General features: G+C 46.6%; 1 protein-coding gene across 2 annotated transcripts; it reads left to right on the forward strand.

Moving 5' to 3' along the window:
* Nucleotides 1-3,811: 3,811 nt before the first annotated feature.
* Nucleotides 3,812-11,564, forward strand: LOC117402010 (bestrophin-2). 2 transcript variants are annotated; one of them, XR_009310135.1, is made up of 11 exons: nt 3,812-4,227; nt 5,718-5,937; nt 6,505-6,599; nt 7,059-7,292; nt 7,629-7,783; nt 7,924-8,001; nt 8,840-8,992; nt 9,332-9,412; nt 9,591-9,745; nt 10,202-11,191; nt 11,231-11,564. XR_009310135.1 is itself a non-coding variant. In XM_059007026.1 (10 exons), exons 2-10 carry the CDS (start codon nt 5,786-5,788, stop codon nt 11,088-11,090), a joined length of 1,992 nt encoding a protein of 663 aa, XP_058863009.1. In that variant the 5' UTR covers nt 3,813-4,227; nt 5,718-5,785; the 3' UTR covers nt 11,091-11,564. The 2 variants fall into 2 exon arrangements, 1 of the variants encoding a protein (XP_058863009.1); XM_059007026.1 differs by having other exon boundaries at nt 3,813-4,227; nt 10,202-11,564.
* Nucleotides 11,565-19,558: the final 7,994 nt, after the last annotated feature.

The raw sequence follows: 19,558 nt of genomic DNA on the forward strand, positions 1-19,558 counted from the left end.
GATATGCCCGTTCTGTAAGCTCAGCGCAGGAAGGGGAGTGCAGATCGGTTACCTGTCCCGCAGCGCTGCCCCGTGACGTGCGGGTAAGATTTAGGAGATCCTCTTTCTATGCTACAGCCACTTTAATACCAGCGCCCCCAAAATGTAGTCATTGTATTTATACGCTGTAGTAATTTCAGTAAGTGGGTCTGCAGAATCGACCCCAGCTGGGGCGGGGGAGTAGCTTTGAAGACCGGTGTTATTTAGATGCGCCACTGTTTAGATAATTAAAATAGACCCATGATTTGGGAGGGGGCAGTTGAAAAGAAAGGATTGCAACGAAGCCGCATCAAGGCTTTTGCACCTGCTTAGAGGGGGTCTGATTTCACAGCACCACGTCTAATTGGATTTGTTTATGAGCCTGGCAGGCTGTTCCGTGCGTTTCTAACTCCTGTTGAAAGTGCTTCCTCTCTGTTTTAATCGAGTACTCAGCTCCCCCATGCACGCCCTCTCGACTCGTCCGGAGATGGGTGCTGCTCTTGTTACCACGCTCCATATCACAGGGATTGCTGTGCGTTTACTGTAGCTTACCCTGGTTTGCCGTGTGTTTTGAATACATGGGCTTCACAATGCGTACCTGCGCCTTATCACGCTTCCACTACGCGTTAGTAAGAACATAAGAAAGTTTACAAACGAGAGGAGGCCATTCAGCCCATCTTGCTCGTTTGGTTGCTAGCAGCTTATTGATCCCAGAATCTCATCAAGCAGCTTCTTGAAGGATCCCAGGGTGTCGGCTTCAACAACAACACCTCGCTATGATTTTAATACTGAAAGATTAAATCTGATGAACCGACTATTATTATTATTATTATTAATAATAATAATAATAATAATAATAATAATAATAATAATAATAATCTCTTTTTTAAGTAAAATGTATTCAGTCGTTATCTAGAAGAGTTTAGACGCTTCGGTTCTTGTTTAGGGGAAACGGGAAACATGTGACGTCAGCCCCTGGCGCCCCGGTACCGGCTGTGATCCTGACCGGCTCTGGCAGTGCTGACGTGGGCACTGCAGAACACCCCGCGGCGCGCACGCGTTCCCAGCCAGCCCTCAACACAGCCGCCGCCGCATTAACAACCGCTCCACTGCGCGCAACGAAAACAGCACAAGTGGACCGGGTCTTTCATTCTTTGTTTGGTTTGAAGTGTCCCGCCAAGGTGATTAAACCCATTATGTACAGTCAGTGTGAGAAATGGTACGCGGACAGACGGAGAGAGTTATTGTGCCACAGTGTGCTTTATTATAGGGTGAGCGGACGCGTCCCGTTCCCAGCGATTCACCTGTTGCGCACAGGTGAGCGCGAAAAACGTCGCTTTAAAAAACAACAGCAAAAAACAAAAACGGCGCGCTAATGCATTTGGTTTTTCGCTAGCTGTCCCCTGCAAGTGCCTCCCTTCACATTAAGGACTGAGCTGCGTTGAACAAAGCTAGGACTCCTGCACCGATTACCAGCATCGCCATCCGCCAATCACGGACAATATGATTACCTTTCAACTCTGCCAGCCCAGCCCACCCCCTCTGTGTGTGTCTGAAAGGTCATATTGCAATCGTGTGACTTGAATGGCCAGTGTGTGAGAGAAAGGGAGGCTCTTATACTCTCCGAACAGCCTCCCTCTGCTCTGTGCTGGTGGAGCAGAGAAAGAGAAAGGGAGGCTCTTATACTCTCTGAACAGCCTCCCTATGTGCTGGTGGAGCAGAGAAAGAGAAAGGGAGGCTCTTATACTCTCTGAACAGCCTCCCTCTGCTGTGTGCTGGTGGAGCAGAGAAAGAGAAAGGGAGGCTCTTCTACTCTCTGAACAGCCTCCCTCTGCTGTGTGCTGGTGGAGCAGAGAAAGAGAGGCTATTATACTCTCTGAACAGCCTCCCTCTGCTGTGTGCTGGCGGAGCAGATAAAGAGAAAAGGAGGCTCTTATACTCTCTGAACAGCCTCCCTCTGCTCTGTGCTGAGTAGAGCAGAGAAAGAGAAAGGGAGGCTCTTATACTCTCTGAACAGCCTCCCTCTGTGCTGGTGGAGCAGAGAAAGAGAAAGGGAGGCTCTTATACTCTCTGAACAGCCTCCCTCTGCTCTGTGCTGGTGGAGCAGAGAAAGAGAAAGAGAGGCTCTTATACTCTCTGAACAGCCTCCCTCTGTGCTGGTGGAGCAGAGAAAGAGAAAGAGAGGCTCTTATACTCTCTGAACAGCCTAAAAACACACGTTCGTTCTGCAGAAGAATGTCAGTCCTGAGGAAAGTATCGTTTCAGGAGCTTGTGGTTGCGTCACATCTAGTTGTTTTGTCGTGTTCGAGTCGAAGTGCGTACAGAACATGATGTATTATATACAGTACACCGTGTACCCTTCCGAGGCGAGTCAGGACACTAAACTAAACGAACCGCACCCCCCCTCGGGCTTTCAGAGCAGCCTCGCCCGGCGAGCAGCGTGACACGGGCGGCGCTGTCTCATCAATCACATCACGGAGCTCGAAGCCTCCTCGCCCCGGCTGCGCCAGCAGCAGGGAACCGCTTCCTCGGTTGTTTTTGTCACTTAACATAATTTCAATTTCCTGTAATCGAAGTTATATTTTTTTAACAGAAACGCGGGTTAATTGGAGACCCACGCAGCAGGGTTTTTGAAGTTTGAATAACGAGGCTGGCACAGGGATCGACACGTTTGATTCCTGCTTCCTTTTTTTTTAAACAAGAAACAAAGTCAAAAGGCTGATAATCTCCAACTGTTGCAAGTACAGTTACAAAAAATAACCGGCTAATTGAGTGACGTGTCGTGTTCCAACACCAACGCAAAGGGCTTCGCTAGGGCAGCAGTGTGGAGTAGTGGTTCGGGCTCTGGACTCTTGACCGGAGGGTCGTGGGTTCAATCCCAGGTGGGGGACACTGCTGCTGTACCCTTGAGCAAGGTACTTTACCTAGATTGCTCTAGTAAAAAAAACAACTGTATTATTATTATTATTATTTATTTCTTAGCAGACGCCCTTATCCAGGGCGACTTACAATTGTTACAAGATATCACATTATACATTATTTCACATTATACAGATATCACATTATTTTTACATACAATTACCCATTTATACAGTTGGGTTTTTACTGGAGCAATCTAGGCAAAGTACCTTGCTCAAGGGTACAGCAGCAGTGTCCCCCACTGGGGATTGAACCCACAACCCTCCGGTCAAGAGTCCAGAGCCCTAACCACTACTCCACACTGCTGCCCCACATACATGGGGAATTGTATATAAAGATAATGTAATTTAATGTAAAAATAATGTGATATCCTGTAACAATTGTAAGTCTACGAAATCAAGCCACGCTAAACTATGAAGAATGACCTGATGCCCTCGGGGCGCTTTCTACTCTAGCTGCGTTGCGTTGCTGTGGGAACAGGACACGTCACTCAATTAGGATATTCCTGCCCGCCGCGTTCCAACAGGTAAAGCAAACGAAATCTGATTGGTCAGCAGCTCGGTTTTACTTATTAACATAAATAACACAGCACCAAGCACTTGGAAACAGCGACTAAACATTAGATCAAAAATAAAGCCATCGAAAAACATCAACAAAAAAACACACACACACTGGTTTTATCACACTAAATAGACAACAAACCAAATTAATTACCTCTCGTTTTTAATTAACGTGCCGCCCAAAGCGTATTTATCGAGTCGTTTAAAAGACAATAGGCTGTGAGACAAGTATCACTGTTTGTCCTGAGTGAGTGAGAAGTGAATGAATGAGAGAGAGAGAGAGAGAGAGAGAGAGAGAGAGAGAGAGATTGATTGATTGATTGATTGATTGATTGATCAAGGGGGAGGAGGCGAGAGATAGAGAATAATTAATCGTCCCGGGACTTGGCGTCGCGTCGTAGCCACTTCTCTACAGCAAGTCATTTTGCAGACGCTTTTATCCAAAGCGACTTATCTCTGTGCTCACACTGCAGGGAGAGAGGGAGAGAGGGAGAAGGAGAGAGAGAGGGACGGAGCGTGCTTTGTTCTAGCCGCTTGTTAAATGAATTGTATTTGTGCAAATCTGTAGTTCTTTGATAGCGAGCGTTGCCGCACTTGTATGAATCTGTTTGGGATTTCAAACAAACACTTTTCACGGCGTGCATTATCCGAGTTTTTGAAGCCGCACTGAACTCCTTAAAGACAGACTTTAACTGCGGCTGACACCGAAGACAGTGGACGCTTCACACAGGTACGGTCCTCTCGAGTTAAACGGGGTCGTGTGATCATTCACTTCTTTATCATTTATTTATTTTGGCACTCGTTTCTCTGAATGCACGATAAGGGTTGTTTTCAGTGTTTTCAACATATCCCTAGTCGATGTTTGTGTCGTGAAAATGACTTTGTCACCAAATTCAAGATCAAAGCTTTGAAATGCCGCTGTCTTCATTTGAGGGGCTGGCTACTTTTGTAATGTTGTGGAGCATTTTAAAACTGGCCGCATCTACCTCCTGTTATTTAAAATTTCTCTTTTAACTACAGTGTTATAACTTGAAACAAGTCTAAATATAATGAATCAAATTACATAAACACAGCTTCTGTTGTGATGATTTTGTTTTTTTTAAAAAGAAAAAATCATTTGGCTCTTCAGATCCGTTTGAATTTTAATTCTCAGTTTTAGTATGGAGTGTGGCATTCTAGTCCATATTTTATTTACGCGGCAGTGTGCGCATTTATTGGAAAACTCCATCGTTTTTCTAGTTTTAATTCGACTCCATGCTTGACAAAAGAACCAGCTGTACAAAATAAATTCTGGAGACAACTTCAAGAAACAAAGAATCGGATCACACCAGAGACTGCGAGAAAGCACAGGGACGCAATGCCCCAAGCTCTTATTGACGAGGGGGGCTAAACATGAGCATCTAAATACACTTTAAGACATCGCTTTAGATTTGAATTAGTTTCTTGTAAAGACGAGTTTGCAAAAATGAATAACACAGTTCTTTAGTAAATTTAATAGTTGTTTTTGTGTGTAAAAGTCAAGGAATGACCAGTCTTGAGGTGGTCTAACAAAGTGAAGCTTGTCACGCTTCAGTGACTGGACAGTGTGCCCTTGCTAGTGGACAGTGTGCCCTTGCTAGTGGACAGTAACTCATTGAAGTTACTTATACTGTCCAGCTGTGGCCAGCAGTCTTGCACCGCCCTGTAGAATGAATGCATTGTGCTTCATGAAGTGGAATGAAACCTGCAGGATAATGTTACCTTGTTAGCATGTTGAATCACACGCCGCTTTGGAGTTTTCCCCCCTACTTAACAACCAAATCAAAAAATGTGCCATTTCAAAATCTAACATGAAATACTACTGTACTACTATGATGGGTTCAGGGAGACTTTATTTTTTGCAATATCGTTTTGTAGTTTATTTTGATTACATAATGCTAAATACAAGATCTAAAATTATGTTCATATAGTGTTTTTTTTTTTACACACAGACGCACACACACAGACAGACACGCACGCACACACACAGACACACACACACACACACACACACACACAAGGTCACTTGAATAAAAATATGAAATATGAAACTAACAGGAGACTATCTTTCTTCAAACTCAGATATAGAACCTGTCCTCTTTCAAAAACAAAACTAGGAGTTAATTCAAGACGGGAGTCTTGCCGGTCTCTTTTAATTGAGTGTGTTTCATGGCTGTGGGTAAATCTCTTTGTAACCCACAGAAATGTAAGTTATTGTCCCGGTTCACAAGGCCCTGTCCGCACCGCCCCTCGACCTTTCACCCGGAGTCATGACGGTCACCTACACTGCCCATGTGGCCAACGCCCGCTTCTGCGGCTTCTCCAAGCTGCTGCTGGCCTGGAAAGGGAGTATCTACAAGCTGCTTTACAAGGAGTTCCTGGCCTTCTTCATCACCTACATGGCTCTGAGCATCAGCTACAGGTGAGAGCAGAAACACAGCCAGTGTTGACAGGTCAGTTACAATCACATGGGGGGCTCGGTGGTGCGGTGGTTAGAGAAAGGGGCTTGATGTTACCAGGAGGTTCAAATCCCAGCTCAGCCACTGACTCACTGTGTGTGTGTGTGTGTGTGTGTGTGTGTGTGTGTGTGTGTGTGTGTGTGTGTGTGTGTGTGTGTGTGTGTGTGACCCTGAGCAAGTCACTGAACCTCCTTGTGCTCTGTCCTTTGGATGAGACGTAAAACAAACAAGCTCCTATTGGAAGTGACTCTGCAGCAGCAGCAGCAGTTGTTGATGATGCAGAGTTCACCCCCTAGTCTCTGTAAGACACTTTGGATAAAAGCATCTGCTAAATGACTCTATTATTATTATTATTATTATTATTATTATTATTATTATTATTATTATTAATTACAACAGCATTGTTTGAATTGCAGTGATGTTTTCTTTAATTAATTAATGGATTAGGCTCACGAAGCTGTTAAAGTAAATCAATCCGTTTAATATCTAGCTCGGTTTGTCAGGATTCTGTGCTCTTGTTCCACCCTTAGGTTTGTCCTGCTGGATTATCAGAAGAGGTACTTTGAGAAGCTCGCCATGTACTGTAACCATTATGCCAACCTCATCCCCATGTCCTTCGTACTGGGTAGGTCCCAAACCCATCTAGTGAGCCTGGATGCACAGTATAATCAGGAGGAGGAGGGGGGGGGGGGCAAACTGCCAGCTCGCCATGCAAAAACACAGGGGTCCACTTTGATAAGGACTGTTCAGGTGAAGGCACCTTGCTTTAAGGGCAGCAGTGTGGAGTAGTGGTTAGGGCTCTGGACTCTTGACCGGAGGGTCGTGGGTTCAATCCCAGGTGGGGGACACTGCTGCTGTACCCTTGAGCAAGGCACTTTACCTAGATTGCTCCAGTAAAAACCCAACTGTATAAATGGGGAATTGTATGTAAAAATAATGTGATATCTTGTAACAATTGTAAGTCTGCTAAGAAATGTAAATGTAATTAATATAGAATCTGTATCATCAATAAATGAATGGGTGGAGCTGCTGTGCCCCGGGAGGGAGTCTCGCTCCCCTCCCTGACCCTGTGTCTCTCGGTCAGGTTTCTACGTGACGCTGGTGGTGAACCGCTGGTGGAGTCAGTACCAGTCCATCCCGATGCCAGACCGGCTCATGTGTGTGATCTCGGGGAGCGTGCACGGGGCGGGGGAGCGGGGGCGTCTCCTGAGGCGCTCCCTGATGCGCTACGCCAGCCTCTCCTCCCTGCTCATCTTCCGATCGGTCAGCACCGCTGCCTTCAAGAGATTCCCCACCATGGACCACGTAGTGGAGGCAGGTAGGAGGCACCCAGCCAGGCCCTCGCCTCTTCATATGAGCAGGCTTTTAAAACCCATTCACTGACCAGCTTCTTTTTAATACATTTTGTAATGGAAGAGCATGTTTGAAAAATCTACGCTTTTTAATTCATTAATTCAATTAAAAAAATGGTTTGGTAACCTGTTAGGGTTTATAGAGGGTTATTTTTAATAATAATAATAATAATAATAATAATAATAATAATAATAATAATAATAATAATAATAATAATAATGATGATTTTTATGACTGGGGATATTGTACAGAAAAGCAGCCACGTGGAACCAATGTGTCGGGTGGGGATTTGTTTCCGCAGGGTTCATGACCAGGAACGAGCGCAAGAAGTTTGAGAATCTGCAGTCTCCCTACAACAAGTACTGGATACCCTGTGTGTGGTTCTCGAACCTCGCCGCGCTGGCCCGCAAGGAAGGGAGGATCAGGGACGACCACGCGCTCAAACTCCTCCTGGAGGTAAAGAAGGGATCACAGACTTCACCATGGGGGCAGCCACAGGGGTGGAGAGAGACGGGGGGGGGGGGGTGTTGAATCAGGAGTTTCCTGGACTGGTTTCAATGTTGACCCTTTTATTTTTTGTGTGTGCGTGCTCGCAGGAGCTCAATGTTTTCCGAGGGAGCTGCAGCATGCTGTTTCATTATGACTGGATCAGTGTGCCTCTGGTTTACACACAGGTAAGACATCGAGCTGGGAGGGGGTGGGGTGGGTTTTGGGTTGGTTTGGGGGATGGGGTTGGTTTGGGGGTTGGGGGATGGGTTGGTTGGTTTGGGGGATGGGGTTGGTTTGGGGGTTGGGGGATGGGTTGGTTGGTTTGGGTTGGGGGTTGGAGGATCGGGTTGGGGGTGGTTTGGTGTGGGGGTTGGTTTGGGGGTGGTTTGGGTTGGGGGTTGGAGGATTGGGTTGGGGGTTGGTTTGGGGGTGGTTTGGTGTGGGGGTTGGTTTGAGGGTGGTTTGGGTTGGGGGTTGGAGGATCGGGTTGGTCTGGGGGTTGGGGGTTGGGGGTGGTTTGGGTTGGGGGTTGGAGGATCGGGTTGGTCTGGGGGTTGGGATGGGGTTGGTTTGGGGGTTGATTTGGGGGTGGTTTGGGTTGGGGGTTGGTGTGGGGGTTGGGGGGTGGTTTGGGTTGGGGGTTGGAGGATCGGGTTGGTGTGGGGGTTGGGGGTTGGTTTGGGGGTGGTTTGGGTTGGGGGTTGGAGGATCGGGTTGGTGTGGGGGTTGGAGGTTGGGGGTTGGGATGGTGTTATTTAGGGTTGTTGTTGGTGTTGTGTCTGTCTCGGGAGCTGGAGAAAGCTCTCTGTAAACGCTGTGTGTCTGACTGCAAAGGCGACAGCAACCTGCCTGTGAAGGTCAGCCGGGCGTGGGAGAGATTCCTTTCATTTATTTGACAGACGCTTTTATCCAAGGTGACTCTCACAGGCGTTGCAGGGCAGTGCAGTGTTACAATGCAAGATTGATATTTAAACACAGTGCGGTTTTTCTCACATGTCTGTCACACCCCCCACACCCCTCCAGGTGGTCACCATCGCGGTGTACAGCTTCTTCGTCGCCTGTCTGATTGGAAGGCAGTTCCTGGACCCGGCTCAGTCTTACCCGGGGCACGATTTCGACATGTATGTCCCGGTCTTCACTCTGCTGCAGTTCTTCTTCTACGCTGGGTGGCTCAAGGTGAGCAGTGCCAAGAGAAGAGGGGGGGGGGGGGGGGGGTTGGGGGTTGGCTTGGTTGGGCAGTCGGGGGTTGGGGTTGGCTTGGTTGGGCGGTCTGGGGTTGGGGTTGGCTTGGTTGGGCGGTCTGGGGTTAGGGTTGTCTTGGTTGGGGGTTGGGGGTTTGGGTTGGTGTTGTCTTTGTTCGGGGTTGGGTTGGGTTTGGGGTTTTTTGGTGTGTTTTAAAATGTTCCAGACCACCCCTGCAGTGTTTATAAGAGCCACGTCCCAGAATCTGCAGCAATGCTTTACCTGCACTGGGCTGCACAGCACCGACGTCTCCTTCTCTCCACTGTGATCCAGGTGGCTGAACAGCTGATCAACCCCTTCGGAGAAGACGATGATGACTTTGAGACAAACCGGCTGATCGACAGAAACTTCCAGGTAACCCCGCCTTCCTGTGAGAGAGCGGCAGGACTACGAGTCCCACCATGCAGTGCAGCGAGACGGGCAGGACTACACATACCAGAATGCAGTGCGGCATGACCTGACCCTGAGAATGCTTTACCACCCATTTCTCCGCACGAATGAAACAGCTCAATAGACTCTGTTCTGCTCGCAGGTGTCCATGATGGCAGTGGATGAGATGTACAGCGACCTGCCCATCATTGAGAAGGACCGTTACTGGAACGACTCGAACCCCAGGGCTCCCTACACGGCCTCCACCGTCTTCGTGCTGCAGAAGCCGTCTTTCCAGGGATCCGCGTTCGACATGACGTGAGCAGAGCCCAGCCCGTGCCTCTTTCAAACGCACGGCTTAACTGAGCGCTTACTGAACTGAAAATCTAGGCAAATTCATGATTAGTCTAATTGAACTGAAGTCTTTAATAGGCCACGCTATGCAATTCCATTTAAAACAGTGAGAGAAAAGGAACACAGAGCCACACATGGTGAAACGCAGGAGACTTTTTAGAAGTTGTTTAAGATGCCTGATTGAAGCACAAAGCGGTCTGACATTTTCACACAGGAGCACCTGTTGTTTCTATATCCCTTGTTACTGAGCTGACAATGTGAATTCTCCCCCCCAGAGGTTTTCATGCAGGCGGGTCTGTAAAGGATATCAGTGACACGTCGTGAGCTGGTCTGATAGCCCTGCACATGGCTGGAGTTTGTGGAGGTCGCTGAGCCGCCCAGGGAGGTCTAACTGCTGCTCATTTTGTTGTTTTTCCACAGGATCCCCAAAGAGGAGATGCAGTTCCAGCCTCTGGACGACATTGAGGAGAATCTGGATGAGAGCGGAGGGCCCGGGATGGGGGTGCCCCACTACAACCTGCCCCTGTTGAACCGGCTGCTGGGCTCCGCGCCCTCCCCGGCCAGCCTGGGCGGCATGCTGACCCGCTCCTCCCCCGCGCGGCGGCTGCAGCTCCTGAAGAGAGGGGGAGGAGGAGGAGGAGGAGGCAGCTTCTGCTCGGACGGCAGCTCTCTCTACTCCTGCTTGTGTCAGGACACCCAGAGCACCGCGTGCAGCTGTGGAGCCTTCCCCCAGCACCCTCCCCTCAGCGGGATCCAGCTCCCCCGCGACGAGAGCGAGACGCAGCCAGGGGGCGCCGGAGAACCGTGCCAGAACAAACAGGCAGAAGAGCCACCCAGGAGAGCCAGGGAAGGGGCAGACGGCCAGGCTGAAGGGCAGGCCAGGCTGCTCAGGCGCCTGACCCCTCAGCCCTCCTTCCGGCCGCTTGAACGAGTCCCGAGGCCAGAAGCGGAGAAGCCAGGCTTCGCCGTGAGGCTCGTGGAAAGCTTCCCACCCCCAGCCTGCGAGACCCCCGGCAGCCTGCTGGCCAATGAGCCGCTACAGCAAGGAGAGAGGCCGGCCAATGGCAGCCAGGCCCCGCCCCTGCTGGTGCTCTTGCCGAACGGCAGCCAATCGGACGTTGAGGTGCAGACCCGGACGCAGCCTCCTCGTCATCCAGCCCCGGGGGTCTGGAACGTGCATCTGAGGAGCGTCAGCGTGGGGTCGGAGGTCAGTGTCCCGCTGCACATCTGTGAAGGAGAGCTCCTGGACACGGGGCGGGGCCTCGACGAAGGACAGCGCCGTCCCGCGGACGTGGAGGATGGGGTCTGATGGACCTTAGGGCAGGAACGCTGGTGCATCGAGCAGGAATAATCTACTACTTCATTAGCACCTTTTTTTATTTTTATGTATGTATTTGTCGCCCCCCAGTGGCTGGGATTGGTATTCACAGGGCTGGCGTGAGAGTCGAGTTAACCTCTATATATAACCCATTAAAGTCATTAAAAAAATGCTGCTTTACTTAAGTTTTCTGGTTCACACATGAATTATGTAAATTCCTGGCATCTTAAAAAAAAAAAAAAAAAAGATTTTAATATACAACAGAAGTTTAGCATCACCCTCTATATAAAATGAACTCGTTTTGCGTCACAAACTCGAATGAAACCTGCGGAATGACGTCAGATTCACACTTTCAGTAGTTTTCCATATTAAAAGTGGTTTTGTTCGCAATATTTTTTTTTTTTAATTCTTAATGTGCACATTTTGAAAACAGAAAAAATAAAATTAAAAGTATGTTCTCTGTCATTGCCTGTCACGTGAGTTTAGTGTTGTCTTAAACAGCGACGTCAGTGCTCTCTGAGTTTGTTTTGCTGGGTGCTTGTGTATGACCTTTCATGTTTTATTAAAACTCTTTTTTGAATAAAGTTACATCTTAAAACACAAAGTTTCTGAGTATTGCGTTATTGTACAAAGACCTGGTATGAAAATAAAAAAATAATAATAATACAACATTGAAATGCAAGGGGCATATAAACAGTGCACTGATAAACCCATGGCTTCTGAAAAGTCAGGATTTCCTGTTGCTGAACGTATTTTCATGAAAAACATTTACGTTTAAAAAGATGTAAAAGAAAAAAAAAACGCCCTCCAGTGGAATAATGAGGTAATGCACGCCAAGGGAAATATACAAGGTCGACAGCAGCTCAGTCTTGTGTTGATGTACAAAGACCTGGTGTGTTTTCCTTGGCGTGCAATACCTCATTATTCCACTGGAGGGCGGTGTTTTTCAAAAAAAAAAATGTGTGTGTGTGTTTTTAAATTTCGACTACGATACAAAATGCTACATATTTAGATCATGGGACCGCTCAGTTATTAAACTGCAACTGAGCAATAAGATGCACGATTCTCAACTCCAGCAGTGTGCGATCGCTCACAAGGGAAGTGAATCTCGTATACCAGGTATAGTTTAGAGTGCTAGACTGGCACAGGAAGCCAGGTGGTGCGGTGGGATCGTTCACTAGCCCTGCGTCTCTCCTAAGAGATGTGGGTTCGAATCCAGCTCCCAGTATATGTAAAACTGAGTGTGAAGCCAAACCCACAACACAATGGCACAGCATGACTGGTGTTCTCTGGTTAGCAGTGTGGTTGTAGTCTTGTGTGCTTGTGTTTTTTCCCCACAGTGTGTATTTGTTTGAATCTGTCACAGACACAATATAAGTGACACGTTCACTGGATGTTTTCAACGCAGTAATCACCTCCATGCTGTATAAAGCATTAGTCAAAGTACTGGAGCGCATTTGAGAGCACTTATAAACAGCTCTCTGGTTGTATTAGTTGGTAGATCATTGGACTCTGAGTCCCCGGGTCGCTGGTTCAAGTCCCACATGAATTCTCTTTCTCATTCTCAAAATTATTGTTAAATTTAGTCCTATCGTGAGTTTGGGTTTGACTCCAGTTCAAATCACATGCGCTGGTCTTTATGTATCCCCAAGTCTACCCCACAACATTTAAGAATGCATTTGACCAGAGAGCGGAGTAAGGAGGTTGAGTAGCTCACCTGGTAGAGTGTGGGACTGGGCTGTCTAGCGTTCTGGGTTCAAACCCACCAGGTTAATCACAGGTATGCATTCCTTTTTTTATTTTTTCAAAAACGTTGTCCTTATTGATAAACCAAGTGGCATGAAAGCAGGCAAGGTGGTCCAGGTGTCTGACCAGGTGTCCTTGAAGACAGTAAATGAGCCCCAATGTATTTACTGTGCACAGAATGGATTGAAGCCGTGCTGTGCAGCTCAGTGTGGTGTTCAGCAGCTCTCTGGCTGGCTCTCTGGGTATATGAATTGAAGCCGTGCTGTGCAGCTCAGTGTGGTGTTCAGCAGCTCTCTGGCTGGCTCTCTGGGTATATGAATTGAAGCCGTGCTGTGCAGCTCAGTGTGGTGTTCAGCAGCTCTCTGGCTGGCTCTCTGGGTATATGAATTGAAGCCGTGCTGTGCAGCTCAGTGTGGTGTTCAGCAGCTCTCTAGGTATTACCCTGCACTTGCAGTACCGCTTTCCGCCGCTGGGTGGAGTCTTGAGCACACATTCAGCAGTAGGAGGTCATGGCTTTTCAGAACCCATAACCTCCTACTGCTGCAAGTATGCCGAAGTCGTTTTTCATTCTTTTTACACTGATTTGATTGTTTTGTGTTATTAAATGTTCGATTATGGGTTTATTAGTGTTCTGTTTATATGCTAATGCGTTTCAATGTTGTATTTTGTTGGTTTTTTTAGGTTTTTTTGCCAAAAAACAAAAAGTGATATTTTCATGAAAAACATTTACGTTTAAAAAAAAAAAAGCATAAAAAAACACGCCCTCCAGTGGCGCAATGACGTAATGCATGCCAAGGAAAATATGCTATCGACCTTGTGTATTTCCCTTGACATGCATTACCTCACTATTCCACTGGAGGGCGTGTTTTTTTAAGCTTTTTTTAAAAATAAACGTAAATGTTTTTCATGAAAATATCACTTTTTGTTTTTTGGCAAAAAAACGTTAAAAAACGCACAAAATACAACATTGAAACGCATTAGCATATAAACAGAACACTAATAAACCCATAATCGAACATTTAATAACACAAAACAATCAAATCAGTGTAAAATTAATGAAAAACGACTTCGGCATACTTGCAGCAGTAGGAGGTTATGGGTTCTGAAAAGCCATGACCTCCTACTGCTGAATGTGTGCTCAAGACTCCGCCCAGCGGCGTAAAGAGGTACTGCAAATGCAGGGTAATACCCAGAGAGGTGCTGAACACCACACTGAGCTGCACAGCACGGCTTCAATTCATATACCCAGAGAGCCAGCCAGAGAGCTGCTGAACACCACACTGAGCTGCACAGCACGGCTTCAATTCATATACCCAGAGAGCCAGCCAGAGAGCTGCTGAACACCACACTGAGCTGCACAGCACGGCTTCAATTCATATACCCAGAGAGCCAGCCAGAGAGCTGCTGAACACCACACTGAGCTGCACAGCACGGCTTCAATTCATATACCCAGAGAGCCAGCCAGAGAGCTGCTGAACACCACACTGAGCTGCACAGCACGGCTTCAATCCATTCTGTGCACAGTAAATACATTGGGGCGCATTTACTGCATTCAAGCACACCAGGTCAGTCTTGCGTCGTTGTACAAAGACCTGGTGAATTTTCCTTGGCTGCAATACCTCATTATTCCACTGGAGGGCGTTTATTTTTATTTATTGTTTTTGTTTGTTTTTTGTTTTTTTAAAACTTTTTTTCTTAAAATTTTGACCACGATAGAAAATGCTGTATTTTCAGATCACGGGACCTGCTGGCTGGGTAGCTCAGTTGTTTTTTCCCCACAGCGTGTATTTGTTTGAATCTGTCAAAGACACAATAGAAGTGACACGTTTACTGGATGTTTTCAACGCAGTAATCACCTACATGCTGTATAAAGCATTAGTCAAAGTACTGGAGGGCATTTGAGAGCAATTTCAAGCAATTCTCTGGCTGGCTCAGTTGGTAGAGCGCTGGAGTTTGAATTCCAGGGTCGCTGGTTCAAGTCCCACATGAAACACATGGATTCTCATTCTCAAAAATATTGTTAAATTTAGTCCTATCGTGAGCCTGGGTTTGACTCCAGTTCAAATCACACGCGCTTGTCTTCATGTATCCCCAAGTCTACCCCACAACATTTAAGAATGCATTTGACCAAAGAGCGGAGTAAGGAGGTTGAGTAGCTCACCTGGTAGAGTGTGGGCCTGGGCTGTCTAGCGTTCTGGGTTCAAACTTACCAGGCTTCTCACACGTGTTTCTAACTTTTTAATTTTTTTTCAAAACCGTTGTCCTTATTGATAAACCAAGTGGCATGAAAGCAGGCAAGGTGGTCCAGGTGTCTGACCAGGTGTGCTTGAAGACAGTAAATGAGCCCCAATGTATTTACTGTGCACAGAATGGTTTGAAGCCGTGCTGTGCAGCTCAGTGTGGTGTTCAGCAGCTCTCTGGCTGGCTCTCTGGGTATATGAATTGAAGCCGTGCTGTGCAGCTCAGTGTGGTGTTCAGCAGCTCTCTGGCTGGCTCTCTGGGTATATGAATTGAAGCCGTGCTGTGCAGCTCAGTGTGGTGTTCAGCAGCTCTCTGGCTGGCTCTCTGGGTATATGAATTGAAGCCGTGCTGTGCAGCTCAGTGTGGTGTTCAGCAGCTCTCTGGCTGGCTCTCTGGGTATATGAATTGAAGCCGTGCTGTGCAGTTCAGTGTGGTGTTCAGCAGCTCTCTGGCTGGCTCTCTGGGTATATGAATTGAAGCCGTGCTGTGCAGCTCAGTGTGGTATTACCCTGCACTTGCAGTACCTCTTTCCGCCGCTGGGCGGAGTCTTGAGCACACGTTCAGCAGCAGGAGGTCATGGCTTTTCAGAACCTATAACCTCCTACTGCTGCAAGTATGCCAAAGTCGTTTTTCATTCTTTTTACACTGATTTGATTGTTTTGTGTTATTAAATGTTCGATTATGGGTTTATTAGTGTTCTGTTTATATGCTAATGCGTTTCAATGTTGTATTTTGTGCGTTTTTTTAGGTTTTTTTGCCAAAAAACAAAAAGTTGTATTTTCATGAAAAACATTTACGTTTAAAAAAAAAAAAAAGGTTAAAAAACACGCCCTCCAGTGGAATAATGAGGTATTGCATGTCAAGGGAAATACACAAGGTCGATAGCATATTTTCCAAGGCATGCATTACCTCACTATTCCACTGGAGGGCGTGTTTTTTTATGCTTTTTTTTTAAAAAAAACGTAAATGTTTTTCATGAAAATATCACTTTTAGTTTTTTGGCAAAAAAACGTTAAAAAACGCAAAAAATACAATATTGAAACGCATTAGCATATAAACAGAACACTAATAAACCCATAATCGAACATTTAATAACACAAAACAATCAAATCAGTGTATAAAGAATGAAAAACGACTTTGGCATACTTGCAGCAGTAGGAGGTTATGGGTTCTGAAAAGCCATGACCTCCTACTGCTGAATGTGTGCTCAAGACTCCACCCAGCGGCGGAAAGGGGTACTGCAAGTGCAGGGTAATACCGAGAAAGCTGCTGAACACCACACTGAGCTGCACAGCACGGTTTCAATTCATATACCCAGAGAGCCAGCCAGAGAGCTGCTGAACACCACACTGAGCTGCACAGCACGGCTTCAATTCATATACCCAGAGAGCCAGCCAGAGAGCTGCTGAACACCACACTGAGCTGCACAGCACGGCTTCAATTCATATACCCAGAGAGCCAGCCAGAGAGCTGCTGAACACCACTCTGAGCTGCACAGCACGGCTTCAATTCATATACCCAGAGAGCCAGCCAGAGAGCTGCTGAACACCACACTGAGCTGCACAGCACGGCTTCAATTCATATACCCAGAGAGCCAACCAGAGAGCTGCTGAACACCACACTGAGCTGCACAGCACGGCTTCAATTCATATACCCAGAGAGCCAGCCAGAGAGCTGCTGAACACCACACTGAGCTGCACAGCACGGCTTCAATTCATATACCCAGAGAGACAGCCAGAGAGCTGCTGAACACCACACTGAGCAGCACAGCACGGCTTCAATCCATTCTGTGCACAGTAAATACATTGGGGCTCATTTACTGCATTCAAGCACACCAGGTCAGTCTTGCGTCGTTGTACAAAGACCTGGTGAATTTTCCTTGGCGTGCAATACCTCATTATTCCACTGGAGGGCGTTTGTATATATAAAAAAAAAATTCTTAAAATTTCGACCACGATAGAAAATGCTATATTTTCAGATCACGGGACCTGCTGGCTGGGTAGCTCAGTTGTTTTTTCCCCACAGCGTGTATTTGTTTGAGTCTGTCACAGACACAATAGAAGTGACACGTTTACTGGATGTTTTCAACGCAGTAATCACCTCCTTGCTGTATAAAGCATTAGTCAAAGTACTGGAGGGCATTTTACAACAGCTTCAAGTAATTCTCTGGCTGGCTCAGTTGGTAGATCGCTGGAGATTAAATCCCAGAGTCGCTGGTTCAAGTCCCACGTGAAACACATGGATTCTCATTCTCAAAATTATTGTTAAATTTAGTCCTATTGTGAGCCTGGGTTTGACTCCAGTTCAAGTCACATGCGCTCGTCTTTATGTATCCCCAAGTCTACCCCACAACATTTAAGAATGTATTTGACCAGAGAGCTGAGTAAGGAGGCTGGGTAGCTCACCTGGTAGAGTGTGGGACTGGGCTGTTTAGTGCTCTGGGTTCAAACCTACCAGGCTTCTCACACGTGTTTCAAACTTTTTTTATTTTTTCAAAAACGTTGTCCTTATTGATAAACCAAGTGGCATGAAAGCAGGCAAGGTGGTCCAGGTGTCTGACCAGGTGTCCTTGAATGCAGTAAATGAGCCCCAATGTATTTACTGTGCACAGAATGGATTGAAGCCGTGCTGTGCAGCTCAGTGTGGTGTTCAGCAGCTCTCTGGCTGGCTCTCTGGGTATATGAATTGAAGCCGTGCTGTGCAGCTCAGTGTGGTGTTCAGCAGCTCTCTGGCTGGCTCTCTGGGTATATGAATTGAAGCCGTGCTGTGCAGCTCAGTGTGGTGTTCAGCAGCTCTCTGGCTTCCTCTCTGGGTATATGAATTGAAGCCGTGCTGTGCAGCTCAGTGTGGTGTTCAGCAGCTCTCTGGCTGGCTCTCTGGGTATATGAATTGAAGCCGTGCTGTGCAGCTCAGTGTGGTGTTACCCTGCACTTGCAGTACCCCTTTCCGCCGCTGGGCGGAGTCTTGAGCACACATTCAGCAGTAGGAGGTCATGGCTTTTCAGAACCTATAACCTCCTACTGCTGCAAGTATGCCGAAGTCGTTTTTCATTCTTTTTACACTGATTTTATTATTTTGTGTTATTAAATGTTCGATTATGGGTTTATTAGTGTTCTGTTTATATGCTAATGCGTTTCAATGTTGTATTTTGTGCGTTTTTTAACGTTTTTTTTGCCAAAAAACAAAAAGTGATATTTTCATGAAAAACATTTACGTTTTTTTAAAAAAAAGCTTAAAAAAACACGCCCTCCAGTGGAATAATGAGGTATTGCACGCCAAGGGAAATACACAATGTCGCTCGCATATTTACCTTGGCGTGCAATACCTCACTATTCCACTGGAGGGCGTGTTTTTTATGCTTTTTTTTAAAAAAACGTAAATGTTTTTCATGAAAATATCACTTTTTGTTTTTTGGCAAAAAAACGTTAAAAAACGCACAAAATACAACATTGAAACGCATTAGCATATAAACAGAACACTAATAAACCCATAATCGAACATTTAATAACACAAAACAATCAAATCAGTGTAAAAAGAATGAAAAACTACTTCGGCATACTTGCAGCAGTAGGAGGTTATAGGTTCTGAAAAGCCATGACCTCCTACTGCTGAATGTGTGCTCAAGACTCCACCCAGCGGCGGAAAGCGGTACTGCAAGTGCAGGGTAATACCTAGAGAGCTGCTGAACACCACACTGAGCTGCACAGCACGGCTTCAATTCATATACCCAGAGAGCCAGCCAGAGAGCTGCTGAACACCACACTGAGCTGCACAGCACGGCTTCAATTCATATACCCAGAGAGCCAGCCAGAGAGCTGCTGAACACCACACTGAGCTGCACAGCACGGCTTCAATTCATATACCCAGAGAGCCAGCCAGAGAGCTGCTGAACACCACACTGAGCTGCACAGCACGGCTTCAATTCATATACCCAGAGAGCCAGCCAGAGAGCTGCTGAACACCACACTGAGCTGCACAGCACGGCTTCAATCCATTCTGTGCACAGTAAATACATTGGGGCTCATTTAATGCATTCAAGCACACCAGCTCAGTTTTGCGTCGTTGTACAAAGACCTGGTGAATTTTCCTTGGCGTGCAATACCTCATTATTCCACTGGAGGGCGCTTGTATAAAAAAAAAAAAAAAAAAAATTCTTAAAATTTCGACCACGATAGAAAATGCTGTATTTTCAGATCACGGGACCTGCTGGCTGGGTAGCTCAGTTGTTTTTTCCCCACAGCGTGTATTTGTTTGAATCTGTCAAAGACACAATAGAAGTGACACGTTTATCGGATGTTTTCAACTCAGTAATCACCTACATGCTGTATAAAGCATTAGTCAAAGTACTGGAGGGCATTTGACAGCAATTTCAAGCAATTCTCTGGCTGGCTCAGTTGATAGATCACTGGAGTTTGAATCCCAGAGTCGCTGGTTCAAGTCCCATGTGAAACACATGGATTTTCTTCCTCATT

This window comes from Acipenser ruthenus, chromosome 34 (assembly GCF_902713425.1).
Source record: "Acipenser ruthenus chromosome 34, fAciRut3.2 maternal haplotype, whole genome shotgun sequence".
In the NCBI taxonomy this organism is placed as follows: Eukaryota; Metazoa; Chordata; class Actinopteri; order Acipenseriformes; family Acipenseridae; genus Acipenser; species Acipenser ruthenus.